The sequence below is a fragment of the Cynocephalus volans genome, chromosome 10, assembly GCF_027409185.1.
Source record: "Cynocephalus volans isolate mCynVol1 chromosome 10, mCynVol1.pri, whole genome shotgun sequence".
Lineage (NCBI taxonomy): Eukaryota > Metazoa > Chordata > Mammalia > Dermoptera > Cynocephalidae > Cynocephalus > Cynocephalus volans.
In genome coordinates, this window is record NC_084469.1 from 114,384,692 (window position 1) to 114,406,349 (window position 21,658).

The 21,658-nt window shown below is 45.3% G+C and overlaps 1 protein-coding gene across 1 annotated transcript in view; it reads left to right on the forward strand.

Moving 5' to 3' along the window:
* Positions 1–21,658, forward strand: part of ZCCHC14 (zinc finger CCHC-type containing 14) — a 67,673-nt gene that overhangs the window by 26,404 nt on the left and 19,611 nt on the right. The window contains exon 3 of the mRNA XM_063112770.1: positions 17,129–17,202. Coding sequence (XP_062968840.1) covers positions 17,129–17,202 — 74 coding nt within the window. The remainder of the gene's footprint in view (positions 1–17,128; positions 17,203–21,658) is intronic.

Below are 21,658 nucleotides of genomic sequence, written 5' to 3' on the forward strand. Positions count from 1 at the left end.
TCATGCCATCTGCTGCTGCAACAAGAACCTTGCTCGAACTTGGTGTGATGAGGAGTGTATGAAAGGCATCTGGAAGAAGGCACTTGAGAGGTCCGTCCGTGACTTCAAAGGATGTGCCAAGAGTGAGGAGGCTGCAGAAGTCAGCAAGGCTGCGGTTGAGATGGCAGACGACTGACCTGGGCGTGCAGGAGGTGTCATGGAGGAGCTCCTGGAGGTGGTTCCTGAGGAGTTGACTAATGAGTTGCTGGAACGGGAACAGGAACACACAGCTGAAGTAGGGGTGAGAGAGAAGGAAACTGCAGGAGAAGAAAAGGAAGAAGCTCCAAGAAAACCCACAGGGAAGGGTTAGCAGAAGCTTTTGCAGACCTCAACATGTGCCTTAAAAGTTTTTTATTTTTGTTTTTTTTTAAGATGACCAGTAAGGGCATCTTAACCCTTGACTTGGTGTTTTCAGCACCATGCTCCCTGAAGTGAGCTAACTGGCCATCTCTATATAGGGATCTGAACCTGTGGCCTTGGTGTTACCAACACGACACTCTCCCAAGAGAGCCACGGGCTGGCCCATCCTTAAAAGTTTTGAAGACTTGGACCCTACACTGAAAGATTTCGCTAATAGTAGAGAGAAATGTTCATGGTGCACTGTCTGCTTACAAGTGTGTGATGAAAACAAGAAACAAATGAAGCACACTCCCATGGACTATCTCTGAGAAAAGTGATACCTCCTCAGGAAGGGCCTTGGTCAGGTCCTTCTGCAGGTGTTCCAGAAGGAGGTGCCATTATCACAGGAGACAACAGCTCCTGGCCTGTTACTGCCCCAAGGGCCTTCCGGTGGAAGAGACATGGAGGTGGAGACAGCTGTGGTATAGACTGGCTGCTAGGCTGCACACCTATCTGGCCCGCTACTGTGCTGGGTGCCATAGGCAGCTGTAACACAGTGGTAAGTATCTCTGTACCTAAACATAGAAAGGTGCAGTAAAAATACGGTATAAAAGGTAAAAATGGTTCACTGTATGGGGCGCTTACTGTGAATGGAGCTCGCAGGACTGGAAGTTTCTCTGGGCGAGTCAGTGAGCAAATGAGGGCCGAGGACATGGCTGCACCACCGCAGACTCCACAAACCCTGTGCCCTTAGGCTGCACCACTTTGCAAGACTGGGGAAACTGTTGCTGCCTGTGACCGGTAAACAGAGAATGCTAGAGATGGCATGCAGTGCTTGGCTCGCTGCTCTGCCTGCCTGCCTTTGCTTTGTCACTCTGCTCTTGTCCTTCAGGACTGTGGCTGCTGTGAGATATGACACACCTGGCTGGCGGGCAGCAGGCATCTCTGATCGTCCACCTTCACAGTCCTTAATCACTTTTTATTGTGTTTCCAGGCCAATCATTTGACGTGGCTTCTTACTGGCAACATTAGTGTGCAGGCCTAGGCTAAAGTGTGTATTTGTGTCTTAGGTTTTTTTTTTTTTGCAGCTGGCCAGTATGGGGGTCTGAACCTGTCATCTTGGTGTTACAAGACTGCGCTCTAACCATTGTGGCTAACTGGCCAGCCCATTGTGTCTTCGTTTTTAACAAAAAAGTTAAAAAAAAATGTTTTTAATAGAAAAAAGCTTATAGAATAAAGGCACAAGTATTCTTATACCACTGTATGTTTGTATTTGAAGCCAAGTGTTATTATGAGTCAAAAAGTTTAAAAAAATTAAAATTTGTAAAGTAAGTTACAGTAAACTAAGGGTAATTAATTATTGAAGGAGAAAGTCTTTATATAAATTTGGTGCAGCCTAGGTGGCACTGTGTATAGAGTCTGTGGCAGTGCACAGTCACATCCCAGGCCCTCACCTTCACTCACCACCCCCTCACGGACTCTCCTAGAGCAACATCCAGTCCTGCAAGCTCCATCCATAGTAAGTACATTCTACAGATGTGCCTTTTTTTTAATGTTTTGTACTGTATTTTTACTGTGCCTTTTGATATGTTTAGATACATGGATACTTGCCATTGTGTTATAATTGCCTGCAGTATTCAGCACAGTAACATGTAGAACAGGTTTGTGGCCCAGGAGCAGTAGCTATCTCACATGGCCTAGGTGTGCAGCAGGCAGTACCATCTAGGTTGGTGTAAGCGCACGCTGTGATGTTTGCACAATGACTAAATCGCCTAAGGACACATTTCTCAGAAGTATCCCTGTCATTAAGCGACACCTGACTGTAATTTAAGAATATATAGCTGTTATCTGTCATTCCCTCATCTGTACGCCTTGGTGCTCAGAGAGGCAGAGGATGGGCCGGTGTGACAGTGCCTGAGGCAGAACAAACGTAGGCAGGCAGACTTGTAAGCTGGGCACAATGAGTTGTCCAGAGCAGTCTCCATTCATAGGTCATAGGTAGTAACCGTTTCTTCTGTCCAGAGATTGACAATTTAACTTGGTTTATTAGTCACGTTTCTCTTTCATACTTTTAATGTTCTGTTGATCATAGTTTATTTCTCTTCAACAAGTCTGAAGTCACTCTAGGTTGTAGTTTTATTACTGTAAAGTTTTTCTCCTGTCTTTTCTGTATCCCACTTCCGTTTCGGTTTTTCTCTGCTTCCTTGGGAGTCTTACAGTGACACAGTCTAACACGTGAAGTGGTCAGACTCTTAAAGCTCAGGAAACAGCAGTCAGGACAGTCTGTCACACTGCTCTTGTCAGGCAGTGCGTTCCACGCTCGCTACATCCACTCATGTGATAATCATAATTCTCTGAGGGCTTGGGCCGGCCCGTGGCTCACTCGGGAGAGTGCGGTGCAGACAACACCAAGGCCATGGGTTCAGATCCCTATATAGGAATGGCCGGTTCGCTCACTGGCTGAGCGTGGTGCTGACAACACCAAGCCAAGGGTTAAGATCCCCTTAACGGTCATCTTTTTAAAAAGAAAAAAATAATAATAATTCTCTGAGGGCTTGATTATAGCTACTTCTGACGTTGATCCCATGAGCAGATTATTACCCTTTTTACTGATGGGAGAACTGAGTCACAGGCCAATAATGTTCCTCAAGTAAGCTGGGATTCAAACCCAGAGCCGATGCCCTCAGCTGCTGTGTCAGACTGAAGAGAACAGGAAAGGAAAATAAAGGTGGCAGAGGTGAAAGGCACACATAAACAGTGAAACGTTACTTTTTTCTATACTATTTATTGTGGGAATTTTCAAGTCAGGAGTAGAGGCGATGTGCAGTGTAGTGCAGTGCGTCCCCCAGCGCCTGCACCCGTGCTCTATGTCTCCTCCGAGTTCTTGCGTTACCCGTGACTGTAGCTGAGGACTGTCCTGCAGACTCTCTGGGAACTAACTGAGACTTGGGGAGCAGTTGTCATAATGTGTAAGTTGAGGTGGAAGGAAATTACTTTTTGTAATACTCTCAATGAAAGAAGTTCTGGGGCTGGCCAGCTTGCTCCGTGGTTAGAGTGCGGTGTGATAACACCAAGGTCAAGGGTTCAGATCCCCGCACTGGCCAGCTGCAAAAAAAAAAAAGTGCTGTAATTTTGTTGTTTGGAATTATCTTTTTTGTGGAACAGTGAAGGGAAGGTATGGTTTCATTAAACTTAATTAAATTGCAAATCATTTACCAGCAGTTCTAAAACTTTCTGGTGTCAGGAACCCCTTGCACTCTTAAAAATTATGGATTCAGGGCCGGCCCGTGGCTCACTCGGGAGAGTGTGGTGCTGATAACACCAAGGCCATGGGTTCGGATCCCTATATAGGGATGGCCGGTCAGCTCACTGGGTGAGCATGGTGCTGACAACACCAAGTCAAGGGTTAAGATCCCCTTACCAGTCATCTTTAAAAAAAAAAAAAAAAAAAAATTCCAAAGAATCCATGTTTATGTTCGTTATATCTATAGGTATTTACCATATTATAAATTAAAACAGTGCTTTTTTAAGCTAAATACATGTTCTTGTTGTGTGTCACTGAGGTTTTTGCGTTTGTTATGAGCATTGTTATGATAAAGATAGCTTAAGTCTTATACTTCTGGTACAATAAAATCCAACCCAATGAATGCAAACATGAATTCTAATAAGACAAGAATTACAATAAAATCAAAATTGTAAACTACCACTCATACTACCTTTCCTGGGTTGTTCTGGTATTCTAGTGTGCAGCTGGAATTGAGAAGCCTTGATCATTTTAATTTCTCTATTGGCTGTTTCGTCAACAGTTTATTATCAGAACTTTCAAATGCACAGTCAAGTTCAAAGAATTTTACAGTGCGTGCCCACCACCTAGATTCCACAAGTTCATCTTACTCTTGCCTTTAGACAGGGTGCTGGCTGCCTTCCTCAGCCGGGGATTCTCATCGAACCACAGGATGCAGAGGGTTATCTGAGTGACTGTTTTTGAACTTCCGTAAAGAAAATGTGATTAGCGACTTAGGAGTGAAGTGATTTCATCCTATGAGGGCTTCTGTAGGACAGGAGAGCTCCAGTCTCTGGACCCCAGGGATCTACTGTGAGCTCATATTGAACTGCTTCAGGTAGAACAGAAGACTTTTGCAACCGTACTGCTTGGTGGGTGCTGAGGCCAGCTTGTGCCACGCCTGAGAGCCCATCCTCCAGTCTCTGGGAGCGTTGTTAGCCGCTGGGTGTCCCACTGGTGTCATGAAATCAGCCAAGGTAGGAGTTGAAAATTGGCAAATGCTGCACCTGGGGGGCTCTCCCCCCTCTCCCCTGCCAGTTGTTAGCCGTTTCTCAGGGTGCCACTGGCATGGCTCTGCCCCACTGTCCTCTGTGCTGTGGTCATCATACATGTCACATCCAATGTGCTGTGCACCATCCACCCTAGCATACCATGGATGGATTTGCATGTATTTTAAGAAAGTAAAAGGAAAAAATAGTGGTCTCTTACGTTGTCCATGTGTTTACTATTTCCTCTGCTCTTCATTTCTTCTTGAAAATTGGAATTTGCATGTGGTCTCATTTCCTGTCAGCCTGAAGACCTTCCTTTCACGTTTCTCTTAGTGCAGTTCTGCTGATGGTGGGTCTTCTTAGTGTTCATGTATCTGAACATGTCTTTTTTTCTCTTTTATTCTTGCAAGTTGTAGAATTCTTGGTTGAGAGTTTTTGTTCTTCTCATGTTAGCAGTGTCATTCCACTGTCTCCTGGCCTCTGTTTTCCTAATGAGCAGCCTTCTGGCATGTGTACCATGTCTCTGTGCACAGGCTGTTGTTCTCTGGCTGCTTTCAGGATTTTCTCTCTTTGTTTGGAGCATTTTGGCTAGGATGTGCTCAGATGTGGTTTTCTTGTTGTTTGCTGAGCCTCTGCTACCTTTTTTTAAAAAAACTGTTCTTTGAGCTTGTTAAATTTGTAACTGTATGTCTTTTCACCAAATTTGGGGATTTTTTGGCCATTATTATTCTTCCTCGTTCTCCCTCTTCTCTGCTCTGAGTCTGCAGTTCTCATGTGTGGTAAACTCTGATCTTGTCCCACGGAGTCCTGAGCACCGCTCATGTCTTTCATTCTTTTTTCTCTCTTCTGCAGACTGGGCAATTTCTTTTGGTCTGTGTTCAAGTTCATCAGCTCTTTTGTCATTTCCAGTCTTCTGTTAAGCCTATCCAGTGGATGTTTTTATATCAGATACTGTATTTTTCAGTTTAGAACTTCTATTTTGTTCTTTTTATACTTTCTGTTTTTCTGCTGAGGTCCTGTGCATTCACGCATTGTGAGCCTTTCCTTTGTTTTTTTGCATCTTGGAGCGTAGTTACAATAGCTGCTTTCAAATTCTCATCTGTTAATTTCAACATCTGGGTCATCAAGCTCTTGGTGTTCATTGATTCCTTCTTCTCTTGAGTGTACCTCATATTTTCTTGTTTTATGAATGCCTAATTTTAGATTGTATCATTGTGTGTGATAGAGTGTAGAGATTCTGGGTTCTGTTATACTCTTCAGAAGAGTGTACGAGATCAAAGCTCCCTGTCTCGTGTGGCAGGCGGCAAGTGTAATCTCTTTAATTCTTTGAGCTGTACTTCCAACGTGGAGTCTGACCCTCATGTATGTAGTTCAGGGATCAGCAAGTGTGTGGGCAGTTTCCTTGAAGAACTGGGGGCTTGTCTGTAGCTCTCTCCTTTATGAGCTGTGTCCCCCACTTTCGAGCAGCTGTGGTTGTGTGAACACCATCATCTTTGCATCCCTGCACCTGTCAGGCTGTGGTTCCTGGCAGAGGCTCAGCGGCCCCACAGCCCCGACAGGGGCCTGCCTTCAGGTAAAAGCCACACACCTGGGAAGGCTCCCAGAGTGCTTTGTTCTTCAGCTTTTCTCCAGGTTCTGCCTGATGTTTGTGTTTTTAGATGGGTGTTTTGTTTTGTAAATACACTTTTTCCAGAGTTTGTTCATGGAAAAAGTGGCCACTGTTCTCCCACAGCCTGCTCTCCCTCCTGCAGGTGTGCATCCATCTAGGACACCACAGCCCCACGGAGGAGCAGCCATTACTCCTGTTCAGGTGAGGACTTGAGGCTTAGAGCGATTAAATAACTGTGCCCAAGGTCATGAGCTAGAAAGCGTCATGTTTCAAACTGAGACTTTCTAAACCCAGAGTCCCAGTTACCTAGGACCTGCGGGAAGTTCTGGATTCCTTACATCCCCGTTGTGGTGTTGGAGCCTTTGCTTCCCCTCGCTGGTCTTATCTCCAGACACTCCCCTGCGCATGTTCCTGGCTCCAGGGACTCCTGGGCCCTGGCCATCATGTCCCTCTGCCCAGAATAGTCCTTCTCTGTCACTTACAGCTGGCACTGTGGCTAGTGTATACTAATGCCAGATAAACTGTTTGCTTTAATTTGTAACTGAGGGGCATTCCTGAGGCCCCCTGAATTTGAGTGCCACATCCTCAGCTTTATGTCTTCTGGATTATGTATTACTTTTGTTTCTATCTCTGTTTCTGGAGAACTAACAAATCAAGTTGATGCAGTGTAGCTAGATAATAAGAAACCAAAGAAAAATAAATTATAGAGTTCGAAAGTATAACATGATATGTCAGAAGATGTAGAAGAGAAGGATCAGTTTAATTAGTAATAGTGAATGTTCAAATTTTAACAGTAGCTGAAAGAAGCAGTACTTCTTAAAATATCTCCATTAACACAGACAACTAAATGAAAATGAGAAAGTAAGTTGATATTTTAGGAACATTATTCAACTGGGAGTTTAAGAATACAGTTTTTCAATTTTTAAATGAAAACTGGCTTTTGGAAATACAGTTTTAAAGCAGGAAGCATCTGAAATGTGATTCTGGTGCACATTTTTTGTTTATGAAGATATTCAGTTGTATAGGACTTTGAAGAAAAGTTTTTGGGGTAGAGAATGATTCCGGTTCTTTTTTTTAATCTTTCCTCTGTATCATAAATTACATCTTTTTTACTGTGATGTTTTCTAAGTGTAGTTTTGTTCATTACTGAAGTGGGTTCTTGTTATTGGGCATATACGATTAAACTACTCAGTAAAGATACAGTGAAAGGAAGTGAAAGAAAGATACATTTGACTGAAAGTGACCAACCTTCTAAAAGGCTTTGGATAGAAAGGGGAAATGTTTCGAAAGAATGATGTGTTCTTAGAACATATTAAAACCGTTATCCAGAGGGCAGCCCTCTCCGCTCAGAAGCAGGCAAGGAGCACGCCGAAAACAACACTTCCATGTAGGTGGCCACCACAGCCACTGCCACGGCTGCTGCAAAAGCATCTCAATGCTACAGCAACAGCCACAGCTGCCGTGCAGGCGGTCCAACAGGTACTTGACTGCACTGATGCAAGGAGAGTCACCAGCAGAGACTGGAAAAAGAAGAGGACTTGTCTCTCCTCAAAGCCCAATCGAGAGTAACAGAAGAAGCACCTGCTCTCCCATGCCCCTGCTTTATCTCTGATGTTGGTAATTTTGGTCTTCTCTCTTTTTTCTTGGTCATTCTAGATAAAGGTTTGCAAATTTTGTTGATCTTTTTGAAGAATCATCTTTTAGTTTTGATGACTTTCTCTATTGTTGTTTAATTCCCTAGTTCATATATTTCTGTTGTAATCTTTATTTCCTACTTATATTTGCTTTTGGTTTAGTTTGCTCTACTTTATCTTCTTAAGGTAGAAGTTTATATTATTGATTTGAGATTTTTCTTATTTCTAATATAGGTATTTATAAGTATAAATTTTCGTCTAAGCACTGCATGAGGCCTGTATCCTAGAAATTTTGATATGTTGTACTTTGATTTTTATCTCAAAGTTCTAATTTCCCTGTGGTTTTTCTTTTTACCCATTGTTTATTAGAATGTTGTTTAATTTCCACACATTTGTGAATTTTCTAAATTTTCTTCTGTGATTGTGGTCAGAGAACATATTTTTTATGATCTTAGTTTTTTAAAAATGTATTAGGACTTATTTTGTGGCCCAAAATAAACAAAAAACCCCACAATTGTTATCTGTAGGTACATTATTTTGTAAGTGCTGATGCAACAGTTGGCTCTTTTACATCATTTGAAGCCACCTTGACAGTGAAGATGACTCTTGGCCCTAGCAGTTTTAGCCATAGGATCCCTGGGCATCAGGAGGGCTCCCCGGATCGGTGTCAGCTTCCTGCCAAGTTGGCCGTGTAGGCACGGCCTGGCTCAGGCCGAGAGTACTGCTGGGTGGGGGCTGCAACACCTTTGCACTCTCTTGCCTGACTCATTCTCCTTCCCTTTCCAAAGTTTCTTCTGTCTGCTGCACTCAGCCTCTTGTGAACAGTTTTCCCAGATCAGGGGCTGACACCTGTAGCCCTTCCTTCCGTGGCACTCGGAGTTACCTGCTGGATTAGGTGGAGAAGGTGGCCTGTCATGGAAGGCCTTCCACAGTGCAGTTCCAAACGACTTTTATTTGCATTCACCTGTGCCCAGGAGACTGCACATGCCGACACACTCAGTATTTCCTGAATGAGCTGTGTCACCCAACCCTTCCAGTAGTAGCATTTGGCTTTTCATTAGGGTGGTCTTGCGGCTGCTGCCCAGATCAGCTTTCTGGGAAGTGTTTCTGGAGCCCATCTTGCCGCGGAGGCCATGCGTACTGATGAGGGGCAGCAGCTGCAGCTTCCAGTACAGTGCTGTGTGTGTCGAGGTGTTGAGCAAGAAGCCGGGGACAGGCAGAAGCATCCTCTGTGGGCTGCTATGGGTGCAGGGGTCTCAGGCCGGCGGCCCAGTTCCTCTCTGCTCTGCTGGGACATCCAAGTGAGTGCGATGGGATGTCTAATGTCCCTGTAGACCTAGAGGAAGGGGTTTTGCTCTTCTCTAGTGGGACTTTTCACTCAGTCGATGGGATCTGTTGTGCATCCTGTGGGCTCTTGGCTCCCCCCACATAGATGGCCAGGAGCACAGTGACAATGGTGCTCCTGGCTGCCCACCTGTGTGTCACCTTCCGCCATCCATCCCTTCCTGCTTGTCTCCAAGGTTTTGGGGAAATGGAAGTTAAAGCATATCAATTATTTTCATGGAGTTTTGTCAGGAGATCCAACACTGTCTTTTATACCCGAGGGATCAAGCTCCAGATCCCAGGGTTCGTCCAGCCACCATGTTTCCTCACCCTCTTGGGGGGCATCCCTCGGTCTTCCCTTATCCTTCCTGACATTGACACGCTGGAAGACTGCAAGCCATTGACCTGCGACAGTCCTTGTGTGTGGTTTGATCTGGGTTGTGCGTCCTGTCAGAAGACACGCCCTCCCCATCTGTCCTGTCGCTGATCTGTCCTGTCACCTTATTAGTGTTCACGCTGTCTGCCAGGGTCCTCTGGTGTTAACATTACTTTCTCACTATGTAAACAGTCTATTTCTTATTAGACTTTCCACTAATCATTTGTTTATGTCTGTGTAGTCATGGTTTCCTGTTTTATCCAGTGGGTTCTCATCCGTTACTATTGTTATTTATTTCAGTGTCAAATTGTCCCTGATTTGGCTAGTGGGAGGTGCTGCAAGCTGACTTTTTGTATCTTTTTCATACGTCCCATCGCTCTTTGAGCACATCCTTGCTTTCTTGCCTAACAAGGTGCTCATGGGTCATCTCCAAGCATTCCTAGTGCATCCAGTGGGAAACGGGTTCGGGAAGCCAAGCGCTGATGCTCCACGTGGCCCCACAGGTGGCGTGTAGCTGCTCCCAGGCCTTGGCAGCAGTAGGGCTGGGGATGTGTGTGGAGCTACCTGTACCCATTGATGTTTATATGTGTTTCTGCGTATTTTCTGAAAATCATGAGTTCCTAGCAGGACGTCTGACTTCAGTCCAGCACTGCAGGGCTCATTCTAGTTTTCTCCTCCCCTAATTTTGAAACTTCTTTCTCTGGTTTCCATTACCTTGACGCACTAGATTGGACTAACCTTCCTCTTCAGGTGAGTGCCCTTCTCCACCCACAGGGACTCTGCCACCCCAGTCTGAGCCCCCCACTGTGGTCGCCAACCTTGCTCAGCTTCTTCTGAGGGCTTTAGGAGTGATTAGAAGGAGAAGAGGAAGGACTACCAGCCTCTTTTAAATGTACCAATTCCAATTCAACCAACTTATCTGGTGGCAAGTAAAAGGCTCACTTGACAATTCCTGCATTGGTAGAGAAGCTGCCAGCTGAAGAATAAAATCACATTTCTTGGAAGCAGCCATGTTTTCTTCTGATTTTTCAGAGAGCCATCTGAGCCCCACAGTCTACATAGAATCTGTCTACCAGGACAGTGGAATGTGGAAACCTTGCCCACTGGTGGCCCTTCCCCCTCCTCCCCTCTGTTTAGTTATCTCAGGAATTATACCTGCATCCATGAAAAGCCTTTTCAGATGGTTAGGATTTTTGCTTTCAACCATCAAACCAATTTGACACACCTCAAAAGCAGAATGTTTACATTTCTCTTGCTTTTTCTTCATTCCTGACCGTGTGTGTTTCCTTCTGACTTGCTTCCCTGTGTCTGAGGAACTTTGCTGAGCAGTTCTTTCCACGTGGGTCTGCTGCCACAGTTGGTGCTCACTCATTGCAGGATGTCTTCATTCCTCTTCACATGATATGGAGTTGTGGTTGACAGTTCTTTTCCTTCTGTACTTTAAAACATGTTTCTACTTTCTTCTGGCCTTCGTGGTTTCTGATAAGAAAAATTCCCAGTCATTGGAATGGTGTTCTCCTATAAGGTAACGTATTGGTTTTTACTGGTTGCTTTCAAGACTTTTTGTCTTTGGTTTTCAGTATTTGGATTATGACGTGTGTGGGTGTTGATTCCTTTGGGTTCACCCTGTTAGGGGTTCATTGAGCTTCTTAAATGTGTAGGTTTATGTCTTTCATCAAATTTGGAAAATTTTCAGCCATTGTTCTTCCTCTAACCCCAAAGTTTTTGCTTCGTTTTCTAAATTTTTTGATTCCAAAATTTCCATTTGGTTCTTTACATCTTAATTTGCTCAGGGTTTTTATCTTTCTATTCATATGAAGAGTGTAATAGCTGCTTTAACGTATTTGTCTGATAATGTCAATGTCTGTGTCATTTTGGTGTTGGAATCTGTAGATTTTCTTGAATATTATGATAGGAGACTCTGGTTCTTCTTTCAGTCCACAGAGAACGTTGATGTTTTTGATTTTGCAGGCAGCCAACCTACTTAGGTTCTGGCTGCGTTTTTGAGCAGCCTCTATGGGTCCTAGGCAGTCATTCTTCAAAGCCTCTGCTGTGCTCTTTGGACTTGTCCCCCACATGCCTCGTTTGGTGGCCAGGCTGAGCCATGGGTGGTGCTGGAGTCTGCAGCACAGGGTTCAGTGTGTCTGCTTTTCAGTTACATACGTGCACAGTTTAGGGTGAGCCGAGGAGCTCACAAACAAGTCAATGGGGTTGCTCTCCTGAATCTTCTGTTCTTCTGTCTCTCCATTACTTTCAGTTCCCTAGGACTCCCCTTTTTGGTCGTCTGGCCAGAAAACGGAGGCCTTAGTTGGCCCTTTCTGCCTGTGTTTGTGGGAGGACAGAGCAGAATGCAGCGAGGGCCCCACACCCTTGAATCACAGCTCCCAGGTCAGAGGGGGGTGCTCCCTCCTCTCTGTTCCAGCTTCTTTGGGCTTCTGTTGCTGCCCATCTTACCCGAAAGTAACAAGTGTGCTTAGGTTGGAGGGAGAAGGTTCGTGTTGCTTTTTCAAATTTGAATTAGAAAAAAAATCACAAACATAGAGTTAAACAAGTATGAATAGGGGATGAGGAAAATCAAAGACAAAAGAGAGGTGACCTCAATAAAAGATTTTTGTGTGTGAACATTTCTCCTGAACTCTGAGACAAAGTCAGGAGGGATTTTGAGAAGAGCGAATCTTTTTGGGCAGGATAAAGCATATTCCCTGTGATTTGAAGTTATGTCATCATAGGTGACTTCATCAGTACTCGACTAGCAAACACTTATGTGCAAGTGCACAGGAATGGTCGCACCCGCATGTGAGTGCTGTGACAGGAAGGAGGGATGACTTTAGAGCATGTCTCTGTACTTCTTGTTTGTGGAGAGGAATCGGTTTGGGAGGATCTGGGATGCAGTTGGTGTCCTCCATCTACTTCCCAGCCCGTGCCTCTCTGAAACTTGTTGCAAATTCTGTGTTGTGAAAGGTCTGATCTCTTTGTCTCAAACTTTAGAATCTCCTGAAAGCTTTGTGCTGCTTTAATCACCCTGTGGTAGGAATTGTGAATGTGAACGCATGCCATGCACATTTCAGTTAGTGAATCCTAGACTCTTGTTAGCAGGGTGAGCTTGTGTGGGAACGTTAGGGTGCTTCTAGTTAGTGGACGCAGAGAACTTGTAGGTAGACAGCAGTAGTCCCTGAGACTATGGTACACAGTCTGTGGTTATGATTTACCAGCCTAGTCACTACAGAATTAGATACATATTTATAACATGGAATTGACATGGCTGGGTGTTTTGACTTCTGGACATTCTAATCATCCCCCAGAATCTTGTTTGTTTAAATTGTATGTTGATTTTTATTTTTTAATTTACAGGAATATCATAAATGCATGTGCTTTCCATCAGTTTTGCTTTCTGTGGGAAACCCCATTTGGTCATTAAGATGGAATTCCAGGTGGGAGACGCTTTAGCAAAGTCAGAAATTGTGTGGTGGATGTTTAGGATCCTGTAAAGAGGTTGCTGGCTCGGGTCACTTCAGGAGAGGGCTTATTCAGTGACATTCGTGGCTCACCTTCACTTGTTTAGAGAGTGGTACAGTGGTGGATTCAGTTCCTAGGTTGTTGAGTCCCCTCGCCCCCCACCCAAACTTAACTAAGTAATATAATCTGCCAATTAGTAATAAAAGCTGCACGGGACACCTGGCCTCCTGAACGGGTCAGAGGTTCCTCAGAAACGAGTTGGCTGAGCCTCGGAGCCTGCGCAGGGCTTCTGCTGCAGCTCGGGCATGGGCTGGTCCAGGCGTGAACACCCAAACGGCACCCTTCGCTTCTGGCGCTGTCCCCGCAGATTTTCAGAGCTGCTTGCTGCCTTTGGTGGTACTCAATCTCAAGCTGTTAGCCCATTTAAATTAACTCTCCACGAAGGAGATAAGGATGCAGACACACAGCTGACGTTAGTTTAGGACTATGCCGTGAGTTATTTATCGAAGAGTATTCAGACTTCGGTCTTCTGAGACATGATTTAGTCTAAACTACCACATTTAATCAAATGTAAGATGCCACTGATTGTAAGACTTAGTGCTATTTTATGTACATGCTCCGAAAAGTAAAAACTTTACCAATTAAACTAACACTGCTTTTTATTGCTTATAATTTTGTTGAAAGAGCCCTTTAAGATTTGGACACAGAATTTTAAAATCCTGCCATTCTTGTGCATGCATAGAAAGGAAAGTTATCAAAATAAAGAGGTAAGGTATTCTTACAATTTATTCACGGAGACTGGTGCTTGCAAATCTCATTCGGCCCGTTTGTGGGGTCTGTGTTTTTGTGTAGTGGGTCTTGTGAGCTGTGTTGCTTGGGCCTGTGCTTTGTCATTGTTCTAGTGGTTTCTTCTGCTGCTGGTACAACTTTGCAGGTGTGTTGCCAGCTCTCTTTTCCTCATCCGATCCAGAAGTGGCAGGCTGTCACAGCCACGTCACTCCTGCCACCTGGCCCACAGCGGTGTAAGGTGCCACGGCACAGAACTCATCCTGATTCCAGAGGCCTGAAATGTAAAAGGAAATACCAGCCGCTGCAGCTTGGGATGGAAGCCCTGTGGGACATGGAGGAGCTGTGCCAGCTCCAGGGAGGCCTGCTTCTGGTGTCCCCATTTGTTCCTGTGTTGGTGTCCTCCCCTCTTTCTTCAGTTACCGCAGCGTATTGGTTTTTAAGATTGGATATTCAATTATAAGAATGGTAGTTTAATGAAATACACTTTTTGAAGGCCATGTGCTCTAACTTGTAAGATGTGAGGAAAATTCCTAGTATGCATCATGAATGAGAGAAGAAAAGTTTGAACAATCGGACTTTTAAATGGGGAAAGTATATCATCCTTCCCTTTCACATTTCACAGGGAGGGGGCAGGCCTGGTCTGCCTGGCGTCCCTCTGTCCAGCATGTCTGTCCTGGCCCCATCTCTCTTCACTGCCCCGATTTTGCGCTTCTGGCCTCGGCCAGCCACACTCTGGCTGCACAGAAGCCCACCTTTCACCTTGGAGTCTTCCTGGAGAGGAAATGCTGTCTTCTGTCACCTCTAGCCCTGTCCTCTCCTGTCGGGCCTTGGGGTGATACCTGGCCCCCAAAATCACATACGATTTGCTTGCTCTCTTCAGAGGAGGGCCTCCTGCGCAGGGCTGACCAGGAGGGGCAGGGCCCGGGTGGCCACCCTCTCCAGCAGTGGGCATTGGGTGGATTGTGAATAGACGTTTGCCTGTGTGTAGGTATTCACTTGAAATGATGAAACCTCACTACAGACATCTGGGGGAAGAACACCTGTAATTCCACAACCATACACAATTATCCCTATCATTTTGGCCCCAGGAGCAGACATGCGTCACAGCCCAGCCAGCCCTCAGCAGGCTCGCCAGCATTTTGGCCTGGAGTTTGAAATGCCTCTTTTATTTCAAAACATCTGAATAACATTCATCTGCTTTTCACATTTTCCTGTCCAGATATGAGTCACTTCCTGCTTTCAGTTCAAATGAGGTTTTTTCCTTTTTTTCATAAACCCTAATATTATTCAGTCCCAGGACATTTAGGCGCACATTGGTGTCCTGCGGCCAGGGAAAATGCTGACTACGTTTTCCTGTATTTGTTGACATTATGTATTCTGTTTAAAAAAGTAAAAGATATGGACTAGAGTGATGTCGTTGTGGGTAAGTTTTTAAAAATACTGCTTTGGAAAAACATAAAAGCTATTTATTCTCTGCTGATCAGGAGAAAGTCAGGCGGGGACAGCGAGTAGTTTCACTGAGTGGGGTAGGGAGGTGCGCGGCTTCCAAATGTCGTGTGTGCTTTGTTTTGCCAGAAAGGAAGTAAACATTCTTATTTTTTAGACTAATTTCTTCCTGTAAAGTGGTATTTTAAGCTTAATATACCCTAAACTGAATGGCTTCTAGTATGTCTCAAGGTGCATGTCAACTCTGTGATGACTCTGTGGTGTTAGGGAGGTGTATGGGGTGTGAGGTGGCAGGTGGCAGCTGCCCCCCGCTGGTTCCCCTCTCTGGAGGCAGGACCCACTTGCCTCACTCCGCTGTGTGCCCAGGCCTGGAATGCGCCCGCCGTGTAGCTGGATCTTAACAGCGTATGCTGGTGAGCGAACAGTGATTGTTCGTTTAGAGCAGGCACAGCAAACTTCTCCTGCAAAGATGTAGAGAGTAGATATTACTGGTTTGGGGGTCCACACGGTGTCCGGCACCCTGCTCGGCTCTGCCTCTGTGGACGGCAGGCAGCCGTCACTGACGTGCAGAGGCATGTGTGCACACAGGTAGGGCCACCATCTGCCAGCGCCTGGTGAGACAGCACTCTGCAGGCTCCCACGTGCTCTGTGCCCATTCTGTCCATTGTGGCAGCCACCGCCACACAGGGCTGTTGAACAGTTTGATGTAATGTGGTTAGTGTGCCCAAGGGATTGAATGTGAACCCTTGTACCATTTTAATTAATTTAAATTTGAGGATTGGCATGTGGTCAGTGGCTCCAGTGCTGGGTGGTGCCTCCCAGAGCATGCTGTGCAGAGCAGGCCGTCCTCTGGGATGCTCACACATGTTAGGGAAGAAAGAGCTGTGGCCAGAAAAATCGGGCATCAAAAAAGAAGAAAGGCCTCTCAGAGCCATTAGCATGCCAGCTCATGTGATAGTCCACAAGAAGGGGCTTCTGGGATTTTTAGTTTTCCCCAGAAGTTTTTGACCCTGCAACTTTTGGGGGTGGCCTTTAACATCTTATAAACCTGGTGTTCCTTGGAAAAGACTCTGGACAGTGATGTAGCAGCAGACTGGGAGACTGGGCAGTTGTAGGAAGTGTCAACCCATAGCTCTGATCAGTTGTGCTGAGGGTTTCATACTGGATGAGGTTAGGATTTACAGATGTGCATACATGCCCTCAGTACACTGACAATGGCCTCTGGGAGCAGTGAAGGTGTATATTCGTGTGCGTGTGTCAACGTTATGGTCTTTCCATGCACAACTTGGCACCCACGAGAACCTGAAGAGTCAGCTCCACTGAGCACCAGAGGAACACTGGCGCCGGAGCCACAGGTGGGACATGCACACCTGCACGTGGTGGGAGTCGGCACACTACAGCATGCTTGTTCTGTCTCGAACAGGTATTTGGGCTCGTTTAGAAATAGTGCTCAACACCTAATTGTGTTATTTTACTTTTGAGGAGAAGAAACTGCACCAGTTGTGTGTACAGAGGGAGGTAGGAGACGCCGGTGGCTTCGGAGCTCTCTGGGAACGCCTTGTGCTTTCTGCTATCAGGCTCTTGTGTAGCCACAATCTCCGCAGTTCTGCGATGCAGAGGTTCCTTTTAAAGTAAAAAGCCCTCCGTTTGCAGTGGCTCCTGCCTTCCTCTTAAGTTTCTGGTTCTAGGTGAGGTCACCGCAGAAGTGACCGACCAGCCCTGGCGTTGAAAACCTTTTTGGAAATTACTAAAATATCAGATGCTAAATAATCATGTATATACTTCATGGTCTTATTTCATTTTTATAATTTTGTTTTTTGTTTGTTTTGTTTTTTACTTTTACAGTGAGTGTTGAAAAGATAGACCTGAAGGGATTATTACACACAAAAAATGACAGAAATGTTGAATGTTCCTTTGAGGTAAGATGCTAAGTTTTTTTCCCTCTCTCCTCTAAGGGATAGGAAGAAAACATTTACCATGCATAGATACTTTTACTTATCTAAATAAAAGCTGTTCCTTTGTGCAGAGCACTGTGCCAGTGCTGTGTGAGACTGAAAGCTGAAACTAGGCCCCATGGGGGACTGTCTCCGGGATGGGGTTGGTGGCTTCCAGTCTGCAGGGCTGTTCACCCCCCTCTCTCCCCACCTGGTAGTGGCCACCATGGGGTGGGGTGGGGGGCGGGGTATGGGCTCTGGAACTGACTGGAGTTGGAGGCTCAGGTCTGGCTCTGTTAGTGGTGTGACTAAGGACAGTGGCTGACCTCTCTGCCCCAGTCGCCATTCAGTACGGCGGGGGGGGGGGGGGGGTAACCGTACACACCTCAGGGGCTTCTGGGGAGAATTAAATGAGGCAGCTCATGCAAGGCATTGAGCACAGAATCCGGAATGTTAAGTGCCTACAAAGATGAGCTGTTCTTTCTCATCTCATTTAGTAGATGTTTGTACAGGGCAAGTTCTCTAAACTGACATACTCAGATGCTGGTAGATAGTCACTGAAGTTGGGTAAAGTGAAGAATAATGAGACTTGAGATACATCGTATATTACGATTAGATTCCCATTGTAACAGTGTCCTAAACTGTCTAGGAGGAGTTCAGTGTTTTTTTCTTACATTGGAGGAGGCAGGGAGGCAGCCCAGGGCTGGGTTCACTGTGCTCTATCAAAACCTTAGGCATCGGGCTCCCTCCAGTTTACTGCTTTGACATCTCTGGATGTGTCCCTTAGCCTCGTGGTCCAAAATGGCAGCTAGGGTCCAGTGTTTATGTTTCCATCCCAGACAGCAAGCTACAGGATGGAGGGAGGGGGAAGGTTACTTTTGTCTTTCTTTTAAGGAACATTCCTGAAAGTAGCCACTAGATGCTTCCACTTAGGTTTTGTTGGCCAGAATTTAGTTTCTTGGCCCCACTTAGCTGCAAAAGAGGCTGAGAAATGTACTCTGGCTGGCCATGTCCCCAGCCTTACACTCGGGGTTCTGTTAACACCGTCACATGGTGTTAGGTTTTCCCTGACTGTTTTAGTCCGTTTTGTGTTGCTATAACAGAATTACCTGAGACTGGGTAATTTATAAAGAAGGGAGGTTTATTTGGCTTATGATTCTGGGACAGTTGCATCTGGCACGGGCCTCAGGCTGCTTCTACTCATGGCAGAAAAACAGCAGGCAACTGGCGGGTACAAGCAGATCACATGGTGAGAGAGGAAGCAAGAGAGAGTGAGAGAAGGTGCCAGGGTCTTTTTAAGCAATGAGCTCTTGTGAGAACTAATAGAGCAAGAACACACTCATTAATCCCCCCTCCCCCAGGGAGAGCATTAATCCATTCATAAAGGATCCACCCCCATGACTCAGTCAGTTTCCAACACTGCCACATTGGAGATCAAATTTCTGCATGAGTTTTGGAGGGGACGACACATCCAAACTCCATCACTGACCATGTGCGTTGTTGAGTACTGACTGATCACAGAAATCTGCCCCCAGCATTATTGGAGTATTGCCAGGAATAAAAACTTCTGGTTAATATCGAGTGTGTGTACTGTATACAGTTTACTAATTTTTCAAGGACTGTACATCAAAATACTTTGCATACTTTTACCACTGAAAGGATAAAATGTTCATTTGATCTGGGAGACGCCACATGGTAAGAGCCATTATGCTACAGGGTGTCTCTTCCAGATGTGAGAGATGTGGGCTTCGCTGGTGGAGATGGCAGGCACTGTGGCTGTGCGCTCTGTCCTCTCTGAGAACGTGGCTGTGCTGCTGTTTCCCTTGGTTCTCTGTCTGCTTGGGGAGGTGTCGCCTCCAGCAGGACTGCTCCTTCAGGAAAGTATTGTGCATGAAGCTGTTTTAGGAAGGTTTGGCCTCACCTCTGTCTGGTCTGATCACAGTGGGCTTTGATGTGTCCCCAGTCCTTGGTCCAGTCATTTGTGGCAAGGAAATCAGGGCCATACAGCGGGAGATGTGGCAGCTTTGTACATCATGACTGCCTGTGGCTTTTCGATAAGGAAATGAGCTTTGGCAAAATGTACACTTGGCCTCTCATGGCTCTTCCTGGAGGAGTGAGGCTACAGGGGGGACATGGCCCCCTGCATGCTCCAAGCCCAACAACCCTGAAAGAGTCTGGTGCCCTTGGTCTCGAGGCCTGGCAGCCCTGAGACGGCTGCACTAGGAGAGACGTTGTGCCTATGTCCATGGACAATGCCAGAGAGAGTCAGGAGCCAGTTCAAGACACTTTCTGTCCCAGATGGGTGAACTGAAGCGTTTTTGGACGGAAACAAAAAGCTTCAGTTATCTGGCAAGCCTATTTTCCCCTGATGTGATAACTGAAGGTACCATTGTGTTTAAGACATCAATAATCCTTCACTACCCAGAAGTTCAACTAGTTTTTCTTTGGGGGTACTAACTTGATGTGCCCTAAGGAATTTACAGCCCAAACTGCATGTGGATGGTAATTTGGGGCACAAAAGAAGGGTGTAAGTGTCAGCATCTAAAGGGCTATCTTAGCACCTACACAGTGCTGTTCACTCGTGCACAGTTCTGGTCATTGTTGGGGTCATTTAAAAGCCTTCTACTTTTAAATAAGTGGCTGCTTGTAAGATACTGAAGGTGCTGATGTTCATGGATCTCAGGTCTGGGTCTCGTGTTACTTAGGAAAGGTGTGAAACCTCCTGCTGGTGCGCAGCTTCTGATGTTAGCCGTGGTCGTTTGCAGCTAGCAGTCCTCAGAGGCTGAGGTGCTGTGAATGGCGTGAACTGAGGGTTAGCATGAGGGGATATGATTTAACATATCTTGAAATACACCTGGCTCTCATCTTAAATGATTCTCTCCGCCCACAAAGAAAAGCCCAGTGGGGTTTTTCTATTCTAGAAATCAATAAGCTGATTCTAAAAGTCAAATGGAAAGAACTAGACTAATCAAAACAGTTTTGAAAATAAGACAAAGACCGGAAGACCCGCACGGCCTGGTCTCAAGACTGTTGTTCCACTGCAGGCCCTGACGGTGTTGCCGGGGTCACAGCGCAGCTCTGTGGGACAGAAGAGGGGCTAGAGTCAGACTCTCTGCAAATGGTTAACTGATTTTTGACAAAGGTAGGGGGCAGTTCAGTGAAGAGGGGATGGTCTTTTCAGCAGCGGTTCCGGAACAGACATACACATGCAGAAAAGTGAGCCTTGACCTAAACCTCACCCCTTATATAAAAATTAACTCAAATTGATCTTAGACCTAAATGTAAAACCTACAACTGTAAAACTTCTAGAAGAAAGCATTGGAGAAAACTGTGGTTTAAAGTTAGGTAAAGATTTCTTAGATACAATGCCAAAAACATGGTCCGTAAAAGACAAAATTGATAAATTGGACTTCTTCAGAATTTAAAACTTGCTCTTTGAAAGGCACATGAAGAGGATGAAGAGATAAGCCACAGGTTAGGAGGATATGTTTGCAAATCACACATCTGGTGATGGATTTATATTCAAAAGGTATAGACAACTCTCAAAACTCAGTAATCTGTTACAACCCAATAAAAAATGGGCAAAAGATTTGAACAGATAATTTACCAAGGAAGATGTATGGATGGCAAATAAACACATGTGAAAAGTTCTTCATCATCAGTTGTTAGGAAAATACCAGTTGACCACAGTGAGAGAATGTGGTAGGTCTATAGAAGACTGACCACACACTGCTGGCAGGGTGTGAAATAGCGCGACTGCTTTGGGACAGAGTTTGGCAGTTTCTTAAAAAGGTAATTATATAATAAATCTGCAATAGGACATATCAGTTACATGCCTAGGAATTTACCCAAGGAATTGTAGCCTGTCTTCATGCAAAGATCTGTACAGGAATGTTCATAATAGCTTTATTTGTATCACTCCAAGATCATGAACAACTCAGACATCTGCTCACAGGAGAATAGACAAACTCTGGTACCGTGTCCATTCACCAGAATGCTGCTCAGCAGTAAAAGAGAGTGATCTGTTGACATATGCAGCAATACGGATGAATCTCAGTTATGTTGTGTGAAGGAAACCAGACTCCAAAAAAAAAATAGAACGTACTATGTGAGTCCATGTATGAGTCTGTTTACATAAAATTCTAGAAAGTGCAGACTAATCTATAGCAACAGGAAGCAGATCAGTGGGTTTCCTGGGCAGGCGTGGGGGAGGGGTCACACCAGGCATGAGGAAGCTTCTGGGCTGATAGACATGCTCACCTGTGCAGCATCAGACGTACACTTTAAATGTGTGAAATTCATTGTCAGTTATAACTCATTCAAACTCTTTTTTAAAAAACTACTTGAGGACTCAAACTTCCTTTTGTCCACAGAACCCTAACTAATGAAAGTTAAATTGTCCTTTTAATAAGTCTTCCTTTGTAAATGGAAATAAATAGCT